General features: G+C 37.3%; 2 protein-coding genes across 2 annotated transcripts in view; one reads left to right on the top strand and one right to left on the bottom strand.

Annotated features, from left to right (window-relative positions):
- The window catches only part of SEL1L2 (SEL1L2 adaptor subunit of SYVN1 ubiquitin ligase), a 44,116-nt gene that overhangs the window by 13,447 nt on the left and 7,633 nt on the right, over positions 1-23,036 (top strand). The window contains exons 4-17 of the mRNA XM_034432399.3: positions 4,605-4,686; positions 9,215-9,377; positions 12,295-12,348; positions 12,440-12,499; positions 12,592-12,673; positions 15,124-15,278; positions 15,855-15,911; positions 16,746-16,814; positions 17,004-17,081; positions 18,136-18,198; positions 18,463-18,550; positions 18,650-18,798; positions 20,583-20,748; positions 20,835-20,909. Of these exons, the coding sequence (XP_034288290.2) occupies positions 4,605-4,686; positions 9,215-9,377; positions 12,295-12,348; positions 12,440-12,499; positions 12,592-12,673; positions 15,124-15,278; positions 15,855-15,911; positions 16,746-16,814; positions 17,004-17,081; positions 18,136-18,198; positions 18,463-18,550; positions 18,650-18,798; positions 20,583-20,748; positions 20,835-20,909 (1,341 nt within the window). The remainder of the gene's footprint in view (positions 1-4,604; positions 4,687-9,214; positions 9,378-12,294; positions 12,349-12,439; positions 12,500-12,591; positions 12,674-15,123; positions 15,279-15,854; positions 15,912-16,745; positions 16,815-17,003; positions 17,082-18,135; positions 18,199-18,462; positions 18,551-18,649; positions 18,799-20,582; positions 20,749-20,834; positions 20,910-23,036) is intronic.
- Positions 20,384-23,036, bottom strand: part of NDUFAF5 (NADH:ubiquinone oxidoreductase complex assembly factor 5) — a 35,995-nt gene continuing 33,342 nt past the window's right edge. Inside the window, exon 12 of the mRNA XM_034432398.3 lies at positions 20,384-20,466. Within this exon, the coding sequence (XP_034288289.2) occupies positions 20,384-20,466 (83 nt within the window). The remainder of the gene's footprint in view (positions 20,467-23,036) is intronic.

Below are 23,036 nucleotides of genomic sequence, written 5' to 3' on the forward strand. Positions count from 1 at the left end.
TATTTTTTTTGTGTCTGAAAAAAATGTATTGAAGGAAGGAACAAGCAGATCAGATTCTTCCTCTAGAAGGAGACTGAGAAATGTATGAAAGTGAGAAAATGTATTATGTTTGTTTATTTAGAGAAAATATATAATAAAACAAATGGACTTGAATAATAAGATAGCTTGAATGAATATGGAGATTAAAATTGCTTGCTGAAAGCAATTAGTGTAAAATGATTATAAACCATACCTAACCATAAAAAAAGAATACTTATTGAAGTGTTTCAACTTTAAGCAGGGAATAAGAAAAGAATTATGAATGTCTGCATGTTTAATATATGTATGGGTAAATGTGTAAAAAATGCTTATAGTGATGTTAGAGGTATTTGATGGATGAAAATTCCTGTGTTCTTGCATGTAGACAATGCCACATGTTGGCTGACAGCCAAAATTACTTCTTGTGAAAACAATGTACGATATAATGAAGAGTATGGATTTGAAAATAAATATATCAAAGATCATCATATATATATATATATATATATATATATATATATATATATATATATATATATATATATATATGCATATTCTTTCTAGCCAGGTTTTACCTACGTAAACTTAGTTGTTCTACAGCCCTAGGTTCTGTGAAATCTCATTCACAAGTTTCTGGGCCTTTTTTTTTGCTGACAAACTGCAACTCTGTGTTGCTCTCTGGGAGACTCAGATAGCTATTTGTTCCTCTCAGCTTCCAGCCTCGATAAGGTAAGGGACTGCCTCCTGTTGAACTGCCCCCCCCACCTGTCTATCTCCCACACATCTCTGCCCTTTTGGCTGCCTACCTGCTATTACCACTTGCCCTCTTTGCCTCATTGAAGGAGTGCATGGTGACCATATAGAGCCAGACCTAACTCGGCTTATGTCCCATGCCCCTGTATGGCATGCTTATTTACATCTAATTTGTAATTTCCAATTGACCTCACATGGGCCAGATAAGAATAGCCAAAGGGCTGGATATTGCCTGGGGAGTCGTAAAATGCTCGGGTCCGGATCAGTGAGTAGTGCATAATCTGTTATAAGGAATTAATGTTTATTCAAAGTTACAAAAATGGTCAAAGTTGGCTTCTGCCAACTTTGTTACAGAAAAGTAAGACTTAGGAATGTCAGGAGAAACAGAAAGGCAAATTGAATGCAATTAAAAATAAGAGATTTAAGAAGTGTATAGTTCTTGTATAGTAAGACACGAAAAGATAGGGTCAAGAATATGAATGGATGTTGCACTAATGGATTAAATGCAAAACTGAGTAACCAGCAGCAAAGAAATACATTAAGATGGTCTGTATAAAGATAATAAACGAGGATCAAATTAGAAAATTAATACAGTATGTGAAGGAAGACTGAATGAGGCAAAAGGAAATGAAAATGGAAGTTCAAAAGTCAGGTTTGGATGATTTAATGCAAACTTCAAAAAAGAGTGGCAAGTTCAAGGAAGAAAAGCAATGTATGAATGACACGGCTGCGGTGGAAGTAAAAATGATACGCAAGGACACTAGTTAGAAGTATAGTGGGTAATGTTGGTGAAATTAAATTTAACAGTATTTCCTTTTAAAAAAACCATTCCTTTAACTTTTTTGACCTACTATTTCTGACTGTTTCTGTGCTTTGCATAATATTGTTTGCCTTGAGAGCGGGTAGCATGATGCCCATATATATGTAAGATAAGCAGATATTTCACTTGCATAGGTGAAAAAGAAAAATAGATGTGAACATATAAAATCAATTGGAAAAGTTTTAAAAACAGATCTGAATGATGATAATATAAGCAGACATAAAAACCTGGGCTGTTACTGTAACACATTATACAGCTGCTACTGTTAATTGGACACAGGCTGAGCTAGTTGCTTTAGATCACACACTCTGAAAACTTGGAAAAATGTATCTTCCATTTCACCTTCAAAGTGACATAGATCTTTGTATCTATCCCCCCCACCCCAGCCCAAAAAAATGTTGGTTGTTGTGGTTTGTTGCAAGAGAAGTAGATAGCGGAGACTTAAACAGCTACATAAAAGCAAGCAAGGAAAAAATGTTAATAAATGTCTGCAGGGGAAAAAAATTTGAATGTGAGAGAATGAAAGGCAACATCCAAAACTGAATAATTAGAATAATGAATGAAAAACTGGGGGAAAAATCAAACCTCTGCCTAGTCAAAACCTGAAAGGAATTGAAGGCAGTGTGAATAGTAGCAAAAGTTGGCGAGGCTTGTGATTGATCCATTAGGAAAGAGAAGGAAAGATTGCAGCCCGAGGAAATAAGCACTGGCAATCAATACCATTTTTAAAATAAAAAAGAATCCTGAAACAGCAATATGGATTATGCAAAAGGAAAGAAAAGACTGTTTGATCACCTAATAAGTGGTTGTAGCAAAACTGCCGAGATTGTGGCAAAAAATATGCATTCGAATTTGTATAATCAGTATGAATTTGATCTATAGGTAAGACCTTAACGTTGAAAGTGTGTTCCAGAATCAACATGGAAAGCTGTTATGGAACTTCTGAATTCTGAATAACATCTAGAACATGACATGCCAGACATCACAATAATTGAAGAAAATTACATTTTATTTATAGATGTGACAACACTGAATGTCAGTAAAATAGCTCAGAAGGAACTGGATAGATTATAAAGTATTAGGATTTACAATTGAAATACAGAGATTATGGAATCAACCAGCGAAATGGTAGAATTGTCAGAACAGCTGAAAACAATATAATTATTCAACCTCACAAATTTCAACTAACAAACAACAACTCTGTTCATGTGTATAGTCTTGCGACAATAGCAGGATAATCCTTACAGTTTTAAATAAAGTTTGAATTGACCCTAAACCATCATTGGCTCAGTATTTTCAGATGAAAGAAATTTCAGAAATTTTTCATCTGGCCTGGTTGCATGTGATCATTGCTTACAAAATAATCTAGTGTGGTCCTAGACTCTTTTCTAGCTGCTATCGGGTGTTTGAGTTCCCTTGAGTCAGTCAGTATATTCCCTTGAGTCAGTATATAGCTGCTTTCCTTTGATGTATCAGAAGTGGGGAGAAGTTATCTCTCCTCTTTGTGAATAATAAACTCTTGGCAGGCAGCCACTAGGTTGTTGCCTAGTTCCGTTATCATAAGGAAAAGGATTTTGCCGGCTGGTTTGGTCTTTAACTCCTGAACGTCTGGTGGTGTGTGTGCGTGGGGTTGGGGACAGAACAGTGTGCTGGATTTACTTCACTAACAATTCCATGTTTTTGTATGACATATGTGCAGCATAGTCAACAGATACTCAAGGATGTACATTGCCATTGTGTAAAAACAGACAATTTCTATAAAATGGTTTATGATATGTTAAATTAAAGGTTATTTTCAAGATTACAAGCCCAAAATCTGTTAAGATACATCCAAAAGTGTCCAGGAAGCAAAATCTTTGTTGTTCAGTGTAAAAGGAGACTGGAGCTTTGTCTATTTATTTTCTAAGTTTTTGTAACCTCACTGTCTTTTTTCTCAGGATTAATGAAAATATGTGTGAATCTTACTCCTCTGTGACACTTTAGAAGTTTGTCATAATATAAGGACCATGATCAGACATAAAGAGCCTGAGACCAGACAGGTCTATTATAATAATAATGCACAAATTTTAACTTCTCTTCCTAGTGAGAAACAATTGGCTCTCAATGTCTATGGAAATTCTCATCCAAGTCATGGTTGTCCCAAAGGTGCTTTTCCAGAGGCAACTAGGCTTTCTAGGTGTTCTTTGAAGATGTTTTGCCTCTCATCCAAGAAGCTTCTTCAACTCTGACTCAGTCAGAGATTAGATATTGTAGTAAATAGGTGATATACACATATTCCATCCCCTAGATTATTTCTCCTAAAATTGAAGTTTTCATAACTGCAGCTGCTTTATGTTTCTAACAAAAGGGAATGAAGCAAAGTTGGGGATCATAGCTCTCTTGCATACCTTTTTTGGCTGTTATAGAGCAAAAGCTTAGCAGATGTGGAGGGGGAAATAGGCCCCAGAAGAATAAGAAGAATTATCAAGCTAAATTTAGTTCACTGAGGGGAAAAAACGAAGGTCTATGGTTCTGAGAGAGACTCTGTGATAAACAGCATTTGTAGAAGGGGACATGTATCCAAAGGCGAGGGCATGGCCACACTGTGTGTGAGGAGCTGCAAAAAATGACAGAGCAAGTTGTAAGATTAAGGAGAAATTACAGAAACCAGACAGTAGAACTGCTTCCTGTTATTACAGCTTCAGAGAGTGTTAACCTCTGGGTAGGTAGATTAAAAGACGGGGGTTTTCAGGAAAAGATCTTAATAAATATTTCATGGGATTCTGCAGTGCAAGCTATCTTTTGTAAGCTGAATGCACCACATCTGAAATATGTCTCAATTAATGTGCAAATTTTACTTGAAATCTGTATTTCAATTCCATTCTAGCCTTCATTGGAATAGGGTCGTTAAATACTCACAGATAGACACTCATTCAGATGCCAAACATAAGAGAGATTGCTATGATGACCAAAATGGCATTTGTTCTAAATCTGATTTTATTTTATTTTTTTCTGGTCAAATTTCTAATAAAAGAGGAGGTTGGAAAAAAGAAGAGTATTTCTCAGAGTAGCCAGAAAATACTGAGGCATTTGAAAAATGACAAAGACAAGGAAGAGTAAGTATCCATTCATTTGTTTTGATGGCAGAGCAAACATATATCAGTAGGAAATATGGCACACCATTGATTATTAAAAGAACCACTTATTAATTCTAAAATGTGCACTCTTCACTGCATATTTCCATAAGCAAAAAGTTATTGAAATGATTGAATAATAATACATTATTTAACATTTTTAAAGAAATTAACGGTAATAAATTATTTTAAATAATAAATTATTTTAGTTCAGGGAAACCCCACAAATCAGTGGGAAAAGATAAAAGTGAGGTCAGCTTTTGAAAATCACCTAGATAAATTTCTCAAGAATGCCTTGAGAAATTTGCTTTATTTGCTTTATATGAATAAATCTGATACTTTGGTCAACTGAATTAGTAGGCAGAAGAAGACCGATACCTGCCAAAATGTATAGATCGGGACAATCTGACCAAGTCCTTGTTTTGCCTTTTGATGCAAAAATCCAGTAAATCAAATTAAATTTGTGTTTAAAATGTGAGATGGAGAGTTGATTTCCAAACATCCACACTATTTGCAGGATTTCTAGAAGTGCCTCAGTTCACACTTTGGCGAATATAAAGGAGAAGGGAGTTTGCAATGGATGGAGAATTATTATATAGTGGCAAGGGAGAATCTAAACAATACACGTGCCACCTGTTTATTCCTCTTTGGGGTATATATCAATAATATAGAGAAATCATAGGAGGGCCATGGGACAAATTTACATTTCTAAAATAATTTGCTTGCAAACACATGGAATTCATATAAGTCTGTACTATATAGATATATGCACACAAAAGTAATCAAGTGTTGGATAGCTGATTTCAGCAGGAGCTTTGATTAGGAGATGTGCCCTGAACCAAAACAGATCCTGAGTAATTAAATACCAGAACATGTTAATTAAAGGTGAAATGGTCATAATAAGATCGCTTTGGATGCAAAGTAAAGGCTTAACCCAGCTATCAATGAATGCTAATTGACATTCTTTAATTTGAAGTAAGTGGTAGATTAATTAAGAAATATATAGAATAAGAAAGCCTCACTGATTCTAAATTACATCTTGAAGAGAGATAAAAATTGGGGGAGGGGGACAGAAAGCTCCATCATCTTTAAAGCAGTGGTAAAATTCAGCCGGTTTTATCCGGATTGGGCGAACTAGTAGCGCTGGTGGCGGGAGGCTCTGCCCACCCGCCCAGATATAATCACATCCTGTTTTTGACCTTCTGCACATGCGCAGAAAGCATGTGGAAAAGTCACGTGCGCTCACATTTGCGAACCGATAGTGAAGATAAGTAAATTTCACCCCTGCTTTAAAGCACCCTTCTCTTATTTGTTTTTTGTCTAATACAGATGTCTCAAATATCAAAGATGGGTTAGACCAGCTAATAGTGATTACAATTGAAGTTAATATAAATTTAAAAAATATATGAAGACAGAAAGTTTTTGAACAAAAAGTTCATAAATTTGCTTCTATCCAATCTATATCTTTAAGAGATGGAAGTATGAGAGACAGACAGACAGGGCAAATTTCCTTTGCCTCTTAAATACAGATTTGTTGAGTATTGAATGGCAGATTTGAATGGACCAATCAGGGACGAGAGTGGGAAATTCAGAGTAATGTCAGTGGCTGAAGCCGCGGACAGCTCCTAGCTATAAAAGGAGCTGCCACGGCTAGGATTCCCCATTGCGATTTACGGAGCTAATAAAAGTGTTGATTCTACTGTGTGTCCTGTCCATCCTTGCGCCCACGATCTAACACTGGCGACGAAGGTGGGATACTGAAGGACAAAGAACAAAGCACTGAACCTCCAACAAGCAATTGTCAGCCATCCAGATCAACGACTACTAACACCAGTCAGATCATCGGCTACCACCATGCCTTCAATCAGCCCACCCGCACCATTCAACCTGGCTGGAGAAGACTGGGAATCTTACATGGAAAGATTCCACATGTACCTGGAAGGAAACGATCTGTTGAGCCTGTCGGAACAAAGAAAGAGAGCAATATTCCTCACACATTATGGAGCTGCTGTGTTCAAATGGCAAAAGCACTCGTAGCCCCTATCGAGCTAAGAACGATGTCCTGGCCGGCCCTACAAAGCATCCTAAAGGCACACTATGCTCCCCAAGCTTCATCCCTGGTAAGGAGGCATGAATTCTACTGGAGGGACCAGAGCGAAGGCAAATCAATCAGTGAGTTTGTTGCGATCCTGAGGGAGATAGCTGCAGCCTGTGACTTTTCTAATTTAGAGGAAGCTATGAGGGATCGGCTGCTTTTGGGGTTAAAAGACCTCACGTTGCAGAGTAGACTCCTGTCCAAGCCTCAAATAACATTCAAAGAAGCGATGGAAGAAGCCACTGCATCAGAGGCATCCCAGAAATCCGTGGCAGCCATGAAAAAGATGAACAAGGGGCCACAAGGAAAAGAAGAATCCTCGATCCATTATGAGGACGTTGAAACGGGATCAGAGGAAGAAGAAGAGGATGAAGTCCATCACCTACAAACAGACCAAAGGGGCAAGCCACGAGGAAAAGGGAAGTCAGAATTCCGGTGCGCAGGCTGCGAGGGAAATCACCCCAGGGTAGAGTGCAGATTCCGTGATGCCATATGTCAGAGATGTGACTGGAAGGGACATATAGCGAGAGCCTGCAGAGCATCTCAGCCAGCGTCCCAAAGGAGCCGACCAAACCATCTGCCAAGCTCACCATCAAACAACCGACAGTTCAAGGCAAGCAGAAAAAGACAACCATTTGGAAGAGGTCGCAGAAGCGAGAATTCCGAATTGGAGAGAGGAGAAACCCACCAAACTTTAATAGTGGGTCATGCAAGCGCGGGAAAATTGAACAAGATGGCGGCAACCATACTCATCGAGGGAAGACCCTGCAAAATGGAGGTTGACTCAGGGTCCTGCTTATCCATGGTTTCCTGGGCAACATTCCAGCGACTAGTTCCTGGCATCCCCACCAGCGCACTCAAACGCCAAAGACTGACACTAATAGACTACCAAGGGAATCGGATTCCAGTAATTGGCATGGGAATTTTCAATGTTGCCTACAAGACCTTCAAAGCAAAGCTACCCCTCACCATCGTGGACCGAGATAGACCTAGCCTATTAGGTCTGGAATGGTTCGAGCCACTAGGACTGGCTGTAACGGGCATCGACCACATCAATGACTGCGGCTGGGAGGAAAAGCTGATGACAGAATTTGGGGAGGTGTTCAACGGCGAATTAGGCAAGTACACGGGGTCCCCGATATCATTTAATCTAGACCCCCAAGTTACCCTGTCTGGATTAAACCCAGAAGGATCCCATTTGCTCTAAGGCCCAAGATAGATGAACAACTAGACAAGCTAGTTGCCCAGGGAGTCTTAGAGTCTACCGACCATGCAAAGTGGGAGACACCCATCATCACCCCCGTTAAGCCAGATGGGTCGGTACGCATCTGTGATGACTACAAAAGTACAATAAACAAGGCACTACAACAGAGTGCTTACCCAGTGCCATTGGTGCAACATCTGCTCCACTCCTTGGGCCAAGGAAAAATTTTTGCAAAGCTGGACCTGGCACAAGCATACCAACAGCTTCCCGTAGACAATGCCACAGCTGAGGCCCAAACAATCGTGACACACAGGGGTGCATTTAAGTGCAAGTGGTTACAGTTTGGAGTCAGCGTAGCCCCAGGGTTGTTCCAAAGCCTGATGGAACGCCTATTACAAGGGATTGAAGGAGTTGTCCCGTATTTCGACAATGTGCTCATATCGGCAGTAAATTTAGACCAGCTACAGCAGCGTTTAAGGGAAGTGCTATCTAGATTCCAAGAAGTGGGGCTAAAAGTAAAAAAGAACAAATGCAACTTGGCGGAGAAACAAGTAGAATTCCTGGGATATTTAATAGATGAATCAGGAATACGACCCACTCCGGGAAAACTGAGGGGCATTAAAGAAGCACCTACACCATTGCGATTTATGGAGCTAATAAAAGTGTTGATTCTACTGCATGTCCTGTCCATTCTTGCGCCCACGATCTAATAAGATTTATCTACTGTAATTAACAATAAACTAGGTAGAAACTAGGGACTGCTGAGATGAAAACACTTCTCTACATCTGTTTCCTGCCCTTTCCCCAGTGGTCAAAATGGCTCATTGTACACAAAGTTGACCATCATCAAATTCTAAATGAGGTAGTAAATTTTTAATTGACCCAGTTAGAACGCATCAAGAGGTAGGAACTTCACATTGCAGCTACTTTTTCATATATATATATATATATATATATATATATATATATATATATATATATATATATATATATATATAACATTACAAACTATTCTAAAAATATGAGTTCCAGGTATATTAGTAAAGAAAGAAGCAGACATCCTGCAAGCTCCAGAACTTAAAATTTTAAAATAATTAAAATTGTATTTAACTAAGCTTTCGTCAGCCATCTGCTGACATCGTCAGAGTATTAAACTACCATTACAGAGATCTCTGCCTGATTAAATCTGAAATGTGTCTATTTTGAACCAGAAACCACCAACGTCGTCTTGAGGCAGCAGAAAAACAAAGTCAAAAAGTTATGGAACGACTGGCAGCGGATATGCTCTTTGGATATAATGGTCACCAGAATGTAAAAGCAGCTGTATCACTGTATAAGCTTTTAGCTGAAGAAGGGTCCCATAGAAGCCAGACTGTATGTGGTTCTTTAATTAACTGCTGCTTTAAATAATTACTAGTCTGTTTAAAATGAATAATGAATAATTGAAAAGGAATAAATGTATGTACATGGAACAAAGAGATCTCAACTAGGTGGTAAGTAAATAATGAATTCAGTTGACTAATTTTACGAGGGTGGTTGCATGTATGCATAAAATATGCCCACAAATTTATTGACTGATCAAAAAGTTAAGGCAAGACTTAAGCCTGAATTCTCTGAAGACAGTGTATAATTGGAAATCATTTCCCAAAGCTAAATGTACATTTATAAGAATGTTAAAAAGCCAGCTTTTCATTCCGCCCCCCCCCGCCCCAAATAATATCAGAGAAGGTGGCATTCAATCTATGTGTGAGGATAGAGGGCTGGAGAAGGAATAAAATTCAGATTGCGTACATTTGAGAGAAAGTAGCAGATACATCGTTGGAGAAAGCTGGAAAGTAGAGTTGACCTGGAAGACTACTATTTTGGTAAGACTACAAAAGTGGTAGAGCCACTGGAGAGAGTTGTTTGACCTGCAGACAGTTGCGTGATGAGAGGAGTGGAGCTTTCAATCTGGAGCAATGGACGACAACTCTGCTACAGTAGTAACCATTGCTAAAGGGGGTTGTCTGGGTTTAGAGTGTCAGCAGCAATGGCCAGGCATGGTGGCTACCATTGCCACCATTGTTGGAGATTTTGATGGAGTGTTGGCAAGAAATGCCACACAGTTGGATTAGTAGCAATTGCGTAGTAGCGTTGGCAGTGGAGGAATGCAGAGACCACTGCCAATAAGGATTTCCAGCTGGTGCTGGAATGACATTAATAACAGTGGCACTGGGAGAGCAGTAGAACCTGATAGCCATTGTTGCAAGGGTTGGCAGTTAACAACAGCAAAGGAAAATTGTAGTGGAGTTATGGTCAGGTTAACAAGGGTGGAGTTTAATAAGGTTAAATACTAGATTTAAGATCATCTGGGAATGCGCTTCCTAATAGAGTTGGAGATGGTGTGAATGATTTACCAGAATGCTGTCTTCCATCCATAGGGTGATTGTAGGATATAATAGAGTTTGGAAAGGGGAGCATGATTGGCAGACAGACTTAGAATAACTTTATTGTCACTCTGAATATACACTAATCGGCATACATTAAAATGAAATTTCATTGCATACAGCTTTCAAATTAGGGTCTCCACCTCCAATATATACTGCATAAACATGACTAACTAAATAAATAAATAGAAAATTATGCATATACCCACATATATTATATGATACGGAGAGGTATACATGTACATGGCGAGAGAAACAAATCTTGCAAATTTACCAGATGTTGACATCCATGGTGCTTGAATATGGAAAGCAACATGGCTGCCCTATCCAAGTGGCGTCAGGATGAGCTTGCACTGGATCTCTTCGATGAAACCATGTCATTTAGTGGGACCCAGGAAGCATGGTTCCTCTGTTATGTGCTTGCCCTATTGAACAATAGCCTCCTGAGATCTAGATGGCAACAATCCTGTTAGTTTTCTAGAAACTAGAAAGCCTTGGGCCCAGCTTTTCAATCAGACATTGGGGCCAAGCTGTTAATTGAGCTCTACATGAATGGGATATTCATTATGAGAGAGCTTTTTGGGAACCTTGGTTCCATTATGGTTTTATATATTATGTTTGTTTGTTTATTGTGACCTATCTTGATTTACAAAGTTGAGATGGGCAGCTATAAAATTTCAATTAATAAATAATCTCAGAGATTTCTGTTTAGCTTCCAGTAGAACATCTATAGGAAAGGAAAATCCACTGCCACTCTAGGTAATTGGTCTCATGGTCAAACTGTTTCCCGAACTTAACTGGAAACTATTTCCATGTAACAGATCCATGATTCCAAGTCATGAGCTCTGGAATGAGAAAAACGGGATTTTTTTTGCCTAAATTTTTGTGTTGAAAAATAAGAATTTATTTTGCTGGCTTTGTGGGTGGGGAAAGGTCTTATCCTACTATGGTACTTGTCTCACACTTTTTGTCTATGGCAAAATAATTACTATTTGTATGATTTTCTTTAGCTTCCTCTTCAACTGCCAAAGCTATTCTTACTTTCTTTAGTTTATCCTTCATCTATTACTGAGCAGGTTGTCTCCTCTTTCAGATTCAACATGATATAAATTAGGACACCAGAGAAATTTAGATGAACCTGATCCCAAGTAGTGGTAGGCAAATTGCTTATTCTTTCCTTGCTCAACTTTAAAAAGGAAATGTGACCTCATTGGCCTCCTTATGAAACCTCTTCAAACCTCCTCAAACAAGTTGCTTTTCACAGAGTAATTGTCAATGAGAAATTAGCACAGATGAGCATTCATTCATTCACTCACTCACTGACTCATTCATTCTACTTATATGGGTCCAACAGGCCATTCCTTATCTTCTGCATTGATCCTGCATTCTTAGTAGTATGCTAACCAGCTATTTAGTGCTGCTGCATGAAATACAGAACACTTTCTGCACAGTTGCAAATACAAATTGCTCTGTGCCAAGGATCCCTGTTAATATTATTCCTTATCAACAGGAAGACCAAGTAATCTCAATTTCAAATTTCCATGTAGTTTTCAGGACCTCAGGATTGAGGCCTGATTCATACTGTCTTTGATATAGTAAAATCACTTGCATGGAGAAGCATTTGGTCAAAAATAATATAATAGAGTTTTACTGTGCAAAGACTTTCCCTAAATTTCCCATAGTAAGTTAAGGTAAATATGCCAATTCACTTTTTACTTGGGAATAAATCAAAGCTAATCATTGCAGGATATCTTGATGAAACCACATCAAAGTAACTTTGTCATATTAAGATTTTAATTTAACAAATTTTGTTAACATGTTGTTTGGTAAAAGGACTTTTTGTTATTGCTGTCTTGGTTCCATAGGCATTAGGATTCTTATCATCATATGGAATAGGAGTGGAATATAATCAGGCAAAGGTAAAAAGAAAACTCTCTGGTTTGTTAAATCTGATCTAAAATGGCATTCAAAATATATGTCTAGCATGATTATATTTATTTTTTTCCTTAGGCGCTCATATATTACACATTTGCTAGTATTGGAGGAAATCTTATATCTCAGATGATCATGGTTTGTAAAACATGTAGTATTTCAACTATTTCCGGTTCTAAATTCCTAAATAATAAGGAAAATAATTTTGATTTTTCTTTTCTTTTTTTTAGGGTTATCGCTACTGGTTAGGAATCAATGTTCCAAAGAATTGTAAAGTAGCGTTAACTAATTATAAGAAAGTTGCAAAGTTTGGTGAGTGCTGGTGAAAGTTTGGTGAATCTACTGTGTAGTACTTTAAGACCTTTACAGAAAAAAAGGGGGGGACCTCACTTTACACAATATAAAAGGGGGGAAATTTTTAAAAGAGCATTGGGATCCATTTATTCAGAATACAAAATGGTACTTAAAGGCAGTCATAAGTGCCAAGGAAGAATGGAAAGATTCTCACTTCTGAAATGCCCTTGAACAGAACAGTTAAAAATAAAAAACTTTCCCCAAAACCAAAAAGATTCTACTACGGTAAGTGCACACCAGTAAAGCTTGAGTCCCTACAACTTGTAAATAGAATTTAGGGATCTTGGTGCACAGTCCTTTGGTTCTCTGGATGTGCAGAGGGCAGAAACCCTCCTCCACATTACAGCATGAATATCCTGTGTTTTCAGATATATGATCTTGCTTTTTTGGTAACAGTCTAGGAACATGAAGCTTGCCTTCAAAACAAAGGCTACAATTTGAGGTTCTACATCTGGACACACCCAACATTACAGTTCTGAGGTGCTCATTATAAGGATGGATCCCTCTATTATGCCAAACAGCCTATCTGACAGTTAATGAAAAATGTGTGTGCATTTGTTGAAAACAGTGCATTAAGAGAGAACTAATAATCAAATCAAAATTGTATTAACCAGTGTATCATTGATGTGGTGCTTCCCCTCCTGGTTGCTGAAATAGCAATTGCACTTAGATTTATATACGGTTTCACAGAGCTTTACAGCCCTTTCTAAGCAGTTTACAAAGTCAGCATGTTGCCCCCAACAATCTGGGTCCTCATTTTACCAACCTCGGAAGGATGGAAGGCTGAGTCAACTTTGAGCCGGTGAGAATCAAACTGCTGGCAGTCAGCAGAATTAGCCTGTAATACTGCATTCTAACCACTGCACCACCACAGCTCCTAATGGGTAAAAGCTCATCTTTTTCCACTGAGCCTCAAAGCCATCCCAAACAATCATCTGCTCAAGGTTAGAGATTAAAAAAAGAGACTTGCTTTCTTCCCATGTAACCGCATCACTGCTTACTCTCTGCATGAAGAAAATAAGGTAACAGGCCAAGTAGCAGAGAATAAAGGAAAAGAGAAGTGATTTGAATACTGCAATTGTATACAGTTTTTTTCTACTGAGACATGAATGTCAATCTATATAAGCATTTCCATCAAAAGAAAACATAAAAAGTATTATAGAAATTGTATTATTATGTGAATTCTTGTGCAAACTATGTGACAAGCAATGTAAAATCATGCTAATACATAAGACAGATAAAATGAATATTTTTTCCATATCAAGGAGCCACTTGGCTTTGGCTACCTGGAGTATATTAAAAAAAAAGATTGCATCAGTGAAATTTCATATAATGATGTTACAACATCATCTTCCTTTCCCCTCAGTGTGAATAGATATTTTTTTTATCAACTCTGGATAATTTTGATTTAACTCCATTTTGCTTGCATGCATTAGTGGGCAAATGTTTAGGATCATAGTACCCATTTTCCGGTCATAGACCTTCCATTTTCTTTTTTAAAACATATTTTACTATTTTAAATATAATATTATATTTTCCATGCTATTTTAATATTCTGCAATAAATTCAAATAAATAAGGGGGGAAGAGTCAACAATACAAAATAACAGAGCAGAAAGTAGATGTTAGTATTTAATCATAGGTTATACATAGCACTCAATTTTTCAATAGAAGAGATTACCGTAATTTATATAATCTTTCCAGATTTAACTAAAATGTGATTAATCCCCTTGAATAATCAGTATTCAAGTTTTATCAGTCACTTTTTCCATACAAGCATTTTTTTTTTGCAAGTCAATTATCCAATGATAAGTTATCCAGTAATTCTCAACTTTGCAGCCAGGATATAAGAATAAAATTCCTTCCTTCCTTCCTTCCTTCCTTCCTTCCTTCCTTCCTTCCTTCCTTCCTTCCTTCCTTCCTTCCTTCCTTCCTTCCTTCCTTCCTTCCTTTCCCATCTCACTATAAAGCAACTCTGGACATTTTTGTTTACTTTAAATTATGACCCTCAAAATTATGTAACTCTGGCATGTATTCCATTTTTGGTTTTGTTAAAATTCTTTGAATATTGCCTTCCAATATGGTATCCCCTTTCAATGTCCACCACATGTTCTTTTCTGATTGCAACCCATCCAACATTTTGATGAATAACTATAGGTTATTTGTGCTAATCTAGTTGGAATTAAATGAGTGATGTAATGCCTTCCATTGCATCTTTTGTATTGAAACTGATAAAAAAGCACCTGATTTCCAAAGTGTTGCCCATTTTTTCCTCTTCCATTTGCTTTACTAAATCTATAACAGTTGTTCATTTTCTCTGTCCCCTAAAGGATGATTTTGTAGCATTTATATCTTACAAACTACAGTAGCTGTTTTGATCATGTAAATTATTGTTATTGTTATCAATAGTAGCTAACAAATTTGAAAAAAATGAAGACATACCAGTTGAAAGAGTGAGACTGATAGAAGGGTCAGAAAATCTGAGTTTTAATGAAGAATTCTTGGACTGGGATTTACATCAATTCTTTAAGTTTTTGGCTGAAAGAGGAAACACACGGATACAGGTAAGACAATTGTCCTAAATTTCTTCCCCCTTGGCTTGCTTCACATAAGAATTAATCCACTTTCTGAATTCACAAAATACAAGTCTGGGTTTCCACAATACACTAAGATAGATAGATAGATAGATAGATAGATAGATAGATAGATAGATAGATAGATAGACAGATAGACAGAAAGACAGACAGACAGACATAACTACAATAGTAATAATAACAAATGCATACAAAGCCAGTATTAAGAAGACAGCAACAGACAGTAAATGCTGCCTATGCAAAAAAGCTGAAGAAACAGTGACCACTTAGTTAGCGTATTTTTCGGACTATAAGATGCACTCCCCCCCCCCCAAAAAAAGTAGGTGGAAATGTCTGTGTGTCTTATACAGCAAATGTTGCCGAAGTGGACTATATAAAGCCCTTCAAACTTTACAAGGTAATGATCCATGAAGAGATTACTTAGTATAATTGCAGGATATAATTGCTATGGAGATTCCATATTTCCATATAGTTCTCCAAGGTCTTATTCTTTTGCTGTTATGTATAGTTCATTCACTTTGCATACCGACAATTCATTTTTCCCAGATATATCTTGGACAGCTGCATCTTGTGGGAAAAAGAGGACTAGAAAGAGATCATGCTGTATGTATATTCAGATTTCAGGGATGTTCCATTAACATTCATTAATATGCATTCTCAATTTTTAATATGTTTAAAAACACCCTTTTTAAATCCCAATATCCTAATGTTAGAATAAAACTCCAAGAATTCCCATCTAAAGGCTATCCTGGCTAAACATTTTTAATGGGTGGTAGTTGGAATGCAGCAAACATGTATACAGATTCTTTTAAGGTTCTGTTCCCTTTTTAAATTCTTGTATGTACCAAATGCAGTTGAAAAGGTTGATGCTAATTTTTTTCAAATGAAGTAATAGCAAAGTTAGAAATGATGGCAATGTGGGAATTTCATCAGCATTATCTGAGAATAATAAACCTTGGCTTCTCTTTTGGATCCCACCTCAGATTTAAAAACTACAGTAGGAAACATTGGGCTTTTTTTTCCCTATCATATTTCAAGTTGAATTTTTCAAAAGGAAACGGGATTACCTAAAATTGGGAGAGAGAAAAAAATACTCAGAACCAAACCCCAACTCTCTTAACATCACAAACAGATCCAGGTGCATTAGCAGCATCTGAAACCACTGAATTATTGTCAGTTTTAGAATCAGTGTGGGATTGCAGTACTTTTTGATAAATAATTAAAAACTACTTATATTCAAATCCATTTCAATTAAAAACTACTGCCAGAGAAGATACATTGTTTCCAAGAACTTTTAAAAAAACTTTTTCTTTTAATTTCTCATTTCCCCCATTTTTATCTCTTTGTATATGAAAGTAATTTAAAAAATTCTAAAAGCTCAAATTAGAAAGAACATTGTTATAGACATGCTAACTTTTCCTTGCTGTTTTTCATCAGAAAGCTTTCTACTACTTCCTAAAAGCAGCAAATGCAGGCAATGCATATGGGATGGCATTCATTGGAAAGGTACATATTTTGTTTCCTGAGATCAGTTTGGGCTCGTATTATTTTCTATTTCTTCCTATAAATAAAACTAGGTCATCTACAAAATACAGAAAAGAAAAAAAAGGGAACAGTGCATAACAGTTTATTTGGGAATTTTCGCTAAGGTATTATATATCCATCAGCTAAACTGTGTCCTTTTAATATATGCAGATGTATTTAAAAGGAAGTACTGTTGTGACTCAGAATAATATTACGGCTTTGAAGTTCTTCACCATGGCCGCAGATAAGGTAATGTACTAATTTTTAAAATTTTTGCTTGGACTGCATGGATTTCAAGGAACTTGCAAAAATGCTCATTTAATTTATCTAGGGAGTCTTGCAGAGAAAGGAGGAGAAATAGGAAAGTGTATGTGAATGTAGCACTTCTACACTGACACGTGAGCACACAATTGAACTTATATAATACCATACCAATAATCCTATTGGATATACATAACATATATGGATAAAAATAATACTGAGATTAAATCTGATGGTATTGGGCCAGAAATGGATGGTGTAAAAGGAAAATGGTTTATTTAACTTACGGTGGGCAGAAATTAATTGAAAACTGATATGGAGGAATTTGTAAGAAAGATAATAAAGTTTCATGTCAGAAGGAAACATGGTTTTAAGAAGGTCACAGGTAGCTAAAGGAATTGGATCAATGTAAAAGTTGAGAAGTTAGAAAATATCAATAATTTCTGTTTTTTAAGTGACAGAGGTCTTTGTTGTGGGGCACCCTGTCATTGCAGTTTCTTTTTTGTTTCTGGAGGAGATTAGGAAAATAGATAGGACATGGCACTTGATTTTGGTTTTTTTTTAAGGGCCTTTTCAATTCCTCTTGCTTCTCCTGCAGTTATTAGTTACGTGCTTCCTGTTATAATAAACATAGCAAATGTTACACCATGGGTATTACCTCGGAGGCAAGTGGAGACAAACAATAAAAGCATTGTGACATCATAGAGCAAACTCTGCCACTTTTATATATGCATGTGCTTTATTACATTGCATGCATATAGGAAAGGAGCAGATTCTTTGTATCCTGACATGGCTGCAGTATTTTTGTATGGCTGCCTTTTTATTGCACTGTGGTCTTAGTCATGGACCTCCTGAATAGAGTTTGTACTTTGGACATTACTGCTGCTTCACTGCCACAAAAGGAGCTCCAGGGAGGTTCCAGCTCATATTCATCAAGGCAAATATTGTGGAAGGTAGAACTATGAACAATCACTTAGTACTTCTGTCAGTTTTATTGGTGAAGATTATCCTATGTCTAAATGGAGTTTTCTCTCCTATTTAGGGTAATTCTATTGGACTCTGGGGGCTTGGTATCCTTTATTTAAAAGGTAGAGGTGTCCCACTGGTAAGTCTTAATTTCATTAGGCCTCTTTCATATCCTACATATTAATGAGTAAAATCAAGGAAAAATGTTCAATCTAATGTAGGGTAACATCCCATAAGAGTTCAAAAACACATGTGCAGACTTTGAATATAAGACTGAATCCTGTTATACTCAGTTTTCTAATAATTTAGCATTAAATAGTTTTTGAGGCATTGATAGAGCAATACAAAACTAAGGAAGAACTAGAACTCTACTGTGAATCATCAAAGTTTACTTACTTTTCAGAATTACACTGAAGCTTTTCAGTATTTTCAAAAAGCAGCGGAGAAAGGATATGACAATGCCCAATTTCAGCTAGGAGTCATGTATTATGGTAAGTCCTAAATCCCTCCTTCCCTCCCTCCCTCTCTCGTTCCTTCCCTCCCTCTCTCCCACTGAAAACCCAAAACTTCCAAATTAAACTTTGTTTCAGATGGTTTAGGAGTGAGGAGAGATTTTAAACTTGCCTTCAAATATTTTTACTTGGCATTTGAAAATGGCCATCTCCTTGCAATGTACTATTTGGCTCAGATGTATGCTGAAGGAATGGGAGTGTTTAAATCCTGTCAAAATGCCGTTGAAGTAAGTAGCAGCAATCATCTGCTTAAGATAACCATAATGTCCTTACAGGTAATTGAATCAACAGCTGTTGTCATATTATCCTCTTACTGTCCTGTAATCAGTTGTTATTGGGGGGAACCGATCTCACCCACATACAACCAGTGGTGGGATTCAGCACCACTTCGGAAGAACCGGTTGTTAACTTTCTGAGCAGTTTGGTGAACTGGTTGTTGAAAGAAATCATTAGGGCAGAGAACCGATTGTTAAATTATTTGAATCCCACCACTGCATACAACTATTTGAATACAACACCATACAACAAAATCAGATTATTGTAACAGGATCCAAATAGCTGGAAGATGCTTTGGGATGTAGGGAGAATCTTTCTTTCCAAATTTAGCCCTGAAATGTTCTGCCTTGAATTGTTCTATGGTGTTTAATGCAATGTTCAGGGACAGGAACACTAAACACTACAGCAATCAAGGTAAGCATATTTACACTGTTATCTGTGCATCTGCATTGGGAAATAAGCCCCATTAGGTGACTTCCAACTTACACAAATTCCTTTTATAGGTGTACTATAGGAAGGGACATCTATTTTTAAGCTGCTTCCTTTATCTTCTCCATAATTCTCATGGCGGGGGGGGGGAGTGCGGTTGGGAAGGCTTTACTACTGGACTGAAATATTACTTGAGAGAAAATGTACTGGCTGTACTTGTAGGTTTTTTTTTTATAGAGTAACATTCAGTTTATGCAGTGACATATTTTTTTTCCTCTCCTGAGAACAGGTAATGGTTGTTCACTCACTACCTGGAAGATGACTCTTCCTTTTTAAAGCCACTATGGTGTCATTCTGCTTAAGTTGTATATTTATGTATTGTTTGGTTTTGGGGGCTTAGTTGTGTTTAATTTCCATTGATCAGCAATAGTCATAATTTATTCAATGCTATATCACGATATGTTTAGTATTTTAAAAAAAGTAACACATAAAACTATCTAAGTATAGCAATAGCACTTAGACTTATACACCGCTTCATAGTGCTTTACAGCCCTCTCTAAGCGCTTTACAGAGTCAGCATTTTGCCCCCAACAATCTGGGTCCTCATTTTACCAACCTTGGAAGGATGGAAGGCTGAGTCAATCTTGAGCTGGTGAGAATCGAACTGCTGGCAGTCAGCAGAATTAGCCTGCAACACTGCACTTTAACCCCTGCACCACCACAGTTCGGTATCATAAGCAAACCTTTTTCAACTTTAGTTTTTCAGTGCTGTGTAGTGATTAGAAGGTTGATCTTGGATCAGAATGTAATAATAGTATGTTCAAATGAACTTGGGAGAATCTCTGCCTAGACCATGATCTGATAAATAAAATCTGAATGTGAAGTAGAGATGGGGATGGAGAAAGTATCTCAGAAGGGACCCTCTCTAGTTTTTGAAAGAGTAAATGTGAGGGAGAAGAGGGATGCTTTCAGATTTGCAAGATTCTATCTCTGTAACCTTACAATAAAGGTAATGTTAATATCCTATACTCATGGTTGGTTCTTCTTGTCTGAACTACCTTGAAGGGCTGGTACAGAGACTTTCACTCGAATCTACACTTCAGTGTATCACTTCCAATAGATCATCACTCTTTTTTTCAGTGTAACCATTTGCAAAGTGGGGTGTATACCATTTATTCGATCTCGGGTCCCTGCAAGAAAGGTAGGAAATAAACACGAGATTTGCTAATCAATACAGGAGAGACCAGATACTCCAAGCATTATTTGCTGGGTTTTTTTTAAATAGCTTTTTTTTTGTGCTCCTCAGCTTTATAAAACTGTATGTGAGCTAGGAGGATGGTCAGAAATGTTCCGGACAGCATACTTTGCTTACCAGACTGGTAATATAGACTCATCTCTTGTCCAATATGCCTATCTAGCTGAAATGGGCTATGAAGAAGCTCAGCTTAATTTAGTTTACATCATGGAATCTGGTAAGGGAAAACCCTATTATGCTCATTCTTGCATTCTGCAATAGATGGACTGCCTTAAGATATGTGACGCCACAATTTTGTTACAGAAAAAGTTAAACTTCTACATAGAAATCAAGTGTATCCATTGGCTCTTCTCTTACTGAAGCAAGCCGCAAGTCAAGGTATGAACAGAGTTAAAAACAAAACATAATTTTGTTTTGTTCATGTTTTGTTTTGTTATTTTATTAACATAATTTCCTCTATACTTAAAGCTAAGTATAAGAAATGATTATAGAATACAGAATAACAGAATTGGAAGGGACCTTGGAGGTCTTCTAGTCCAACCCCCTGCTCAGGCAGGAAACCCTATACCATTTCAGACAAATGGTTATCCAATTTCTTCTTAAAAACCTCCAGTGAACATTCACAATTTCTGGAGGCAAGTTGTTCCACTGATTAATTGTTCTAACTGTCAGGAAATTTCTCCTTAGTTCTAGGTTGCTTCTCTCCTTGATTAGTTTCCATCCATTGTTTCTTGTCCTACCTTCAAGTGCTTTGGACAATAGCTTGACTCCCTCTTCTTTGTGGCAACCCCTGAGATATTGGAATGCAGCTATCATGTCACCCCTAGTCCTTTTTTCATCAAACTAGACATACCCAATTCCAGCAACCGTTCTTTATATGTTTTAGCCTCCAGTCCCCTATTCATTTTTTTCACTCTTATGTTATTATGTTAAGTTATTCCAAAGAAACATGTAGTATTTGGATACAGAATATGCAGACAACACTAAAATATTATTAAGATGGCATTTTCTCGGGTACTCATTTTATGTTAAAACTCCTATATTTTTATTTGTTTGTTTCAGTTTTGAGTCTGCCCAAAACTCTGTAGTAGTCTAGGCTGCTTTCAGATAAAAATTAAATGAAAACAAAATACAGCAAGAAGAAAAAGAAGACAATATAAAAACAACAGCAACATATGCCTGTTTGGGGTTTGTTCCTTGTTCCTTGTTTTTGTTTGGCCTATTTTCGTGATTATAAACATTTTAACCAACAGTTGAAATCAGTTCACAGAGAAAAAAAAACCAGTACCAGTCAATTTTCACTTAATGACTTTCTTATTGCCTCCCATTTTATTTTTAGTACAGAGAAGATAGTCTTAAATGCTTTAAATTGCTTTACTTTATTGTTATTTCAATCATGCAAGTCATTTCATTCTATCAGAAAGAAAGAATGCTTTGTTTGTTAGAGAAAGTTATTTATTCAGTTCCTTGACTTGCCTCTTAAACTTTCTTTGTGAGTGTTCAGAGCACAGAAATACATTTAGGGAAGAATGAAGATTCAGCTATGTACCTTTAATTCCCACTCAAACACAGCAACTATAGTATGTCTCCTCCTTTTCGGTGCCCTGATGGTGACTATATTTTATAGAAGTTAAGCAGACAAGTGCTATCAATCTTCCACACTGTCTTAGATTTAATTTATGCCAGCCTGCTTGGAAGAAAGAGATGGCAAACTACTTCCACATTATTGCCAAGAGATTTCATGGTTATTTCCATGTAATCAAGAGATGTCCAACTCATAGTAAGGAACCCGTTACATTTCTATTACCAGAGAGAGAGAGAGAGTCAAATTTCATTTTTTCCCCTAATGGACTAGAACATTTTACCAATGTTCTCTGCCTAATAGGTTTTATATTAATAACATTGCTGTAGAGTTTGATCATAAAATAGAGTAATGCTTGATAATAACAATTGAATCATTTCTCTTTATAAAATAGATAAAATCCTCTCTCCACTCAATGTAGATTCTGTGAATTGAATTGCAAGTGATAAAAGATGGTCTCTTTTGCCCAGGGGTGGGCTTCAAAAATTTTAGCAAGGGGTTCTGTGCCCCGTTGCTGGGTGGACATGGCCATGGTGGGCATGGCCTAGTTGGTCTCCTGCACCATGGTGGGGAGGGGGCATTTTTGCCCTCCCAGGCTCCAGAGACTTTCCTTGAGCCTCCGAGAGGGTGAAAACGGCCTCCACAGGCTCCGGAGGCCCTTTGGAGCCTCTGAACTTCCGGTAGGCCTGTTTTTCGCCTATCGCGCATACCCTGCACTTTCCTGCATCCAAAACAGGCTGTGTGGAGACTCCTGGGAAGGGTGGGTGGGGCCAGCCATGAGTGAGATTTGGGGGTTCTCCGAACTGCACAGAATCTTAGCTAGAGGTTCTCCCGAACCACTGCGAACCCCCAGCAGCCCACCCCTGCTTTTGCATAAATGAGTTGAATTCTACCAATTACTGATCAAAATTATCATATAGATT

The sequence above is a fragment of the Pantherophis guttatus genome, chromosome 1 (assembly GCF_059756535.1).
Source record: "Pantherophis guttatus breed Tessera chromosome 1, ASM5975653v1, whole genome shotgun sequence".
Classification (NCBI taxonomy): Eukaryota; Metazoa; Chordata; class Lepidosauria; order Squamata; family Colubridae; genus Pantherophis; species Pantherophis guttatus.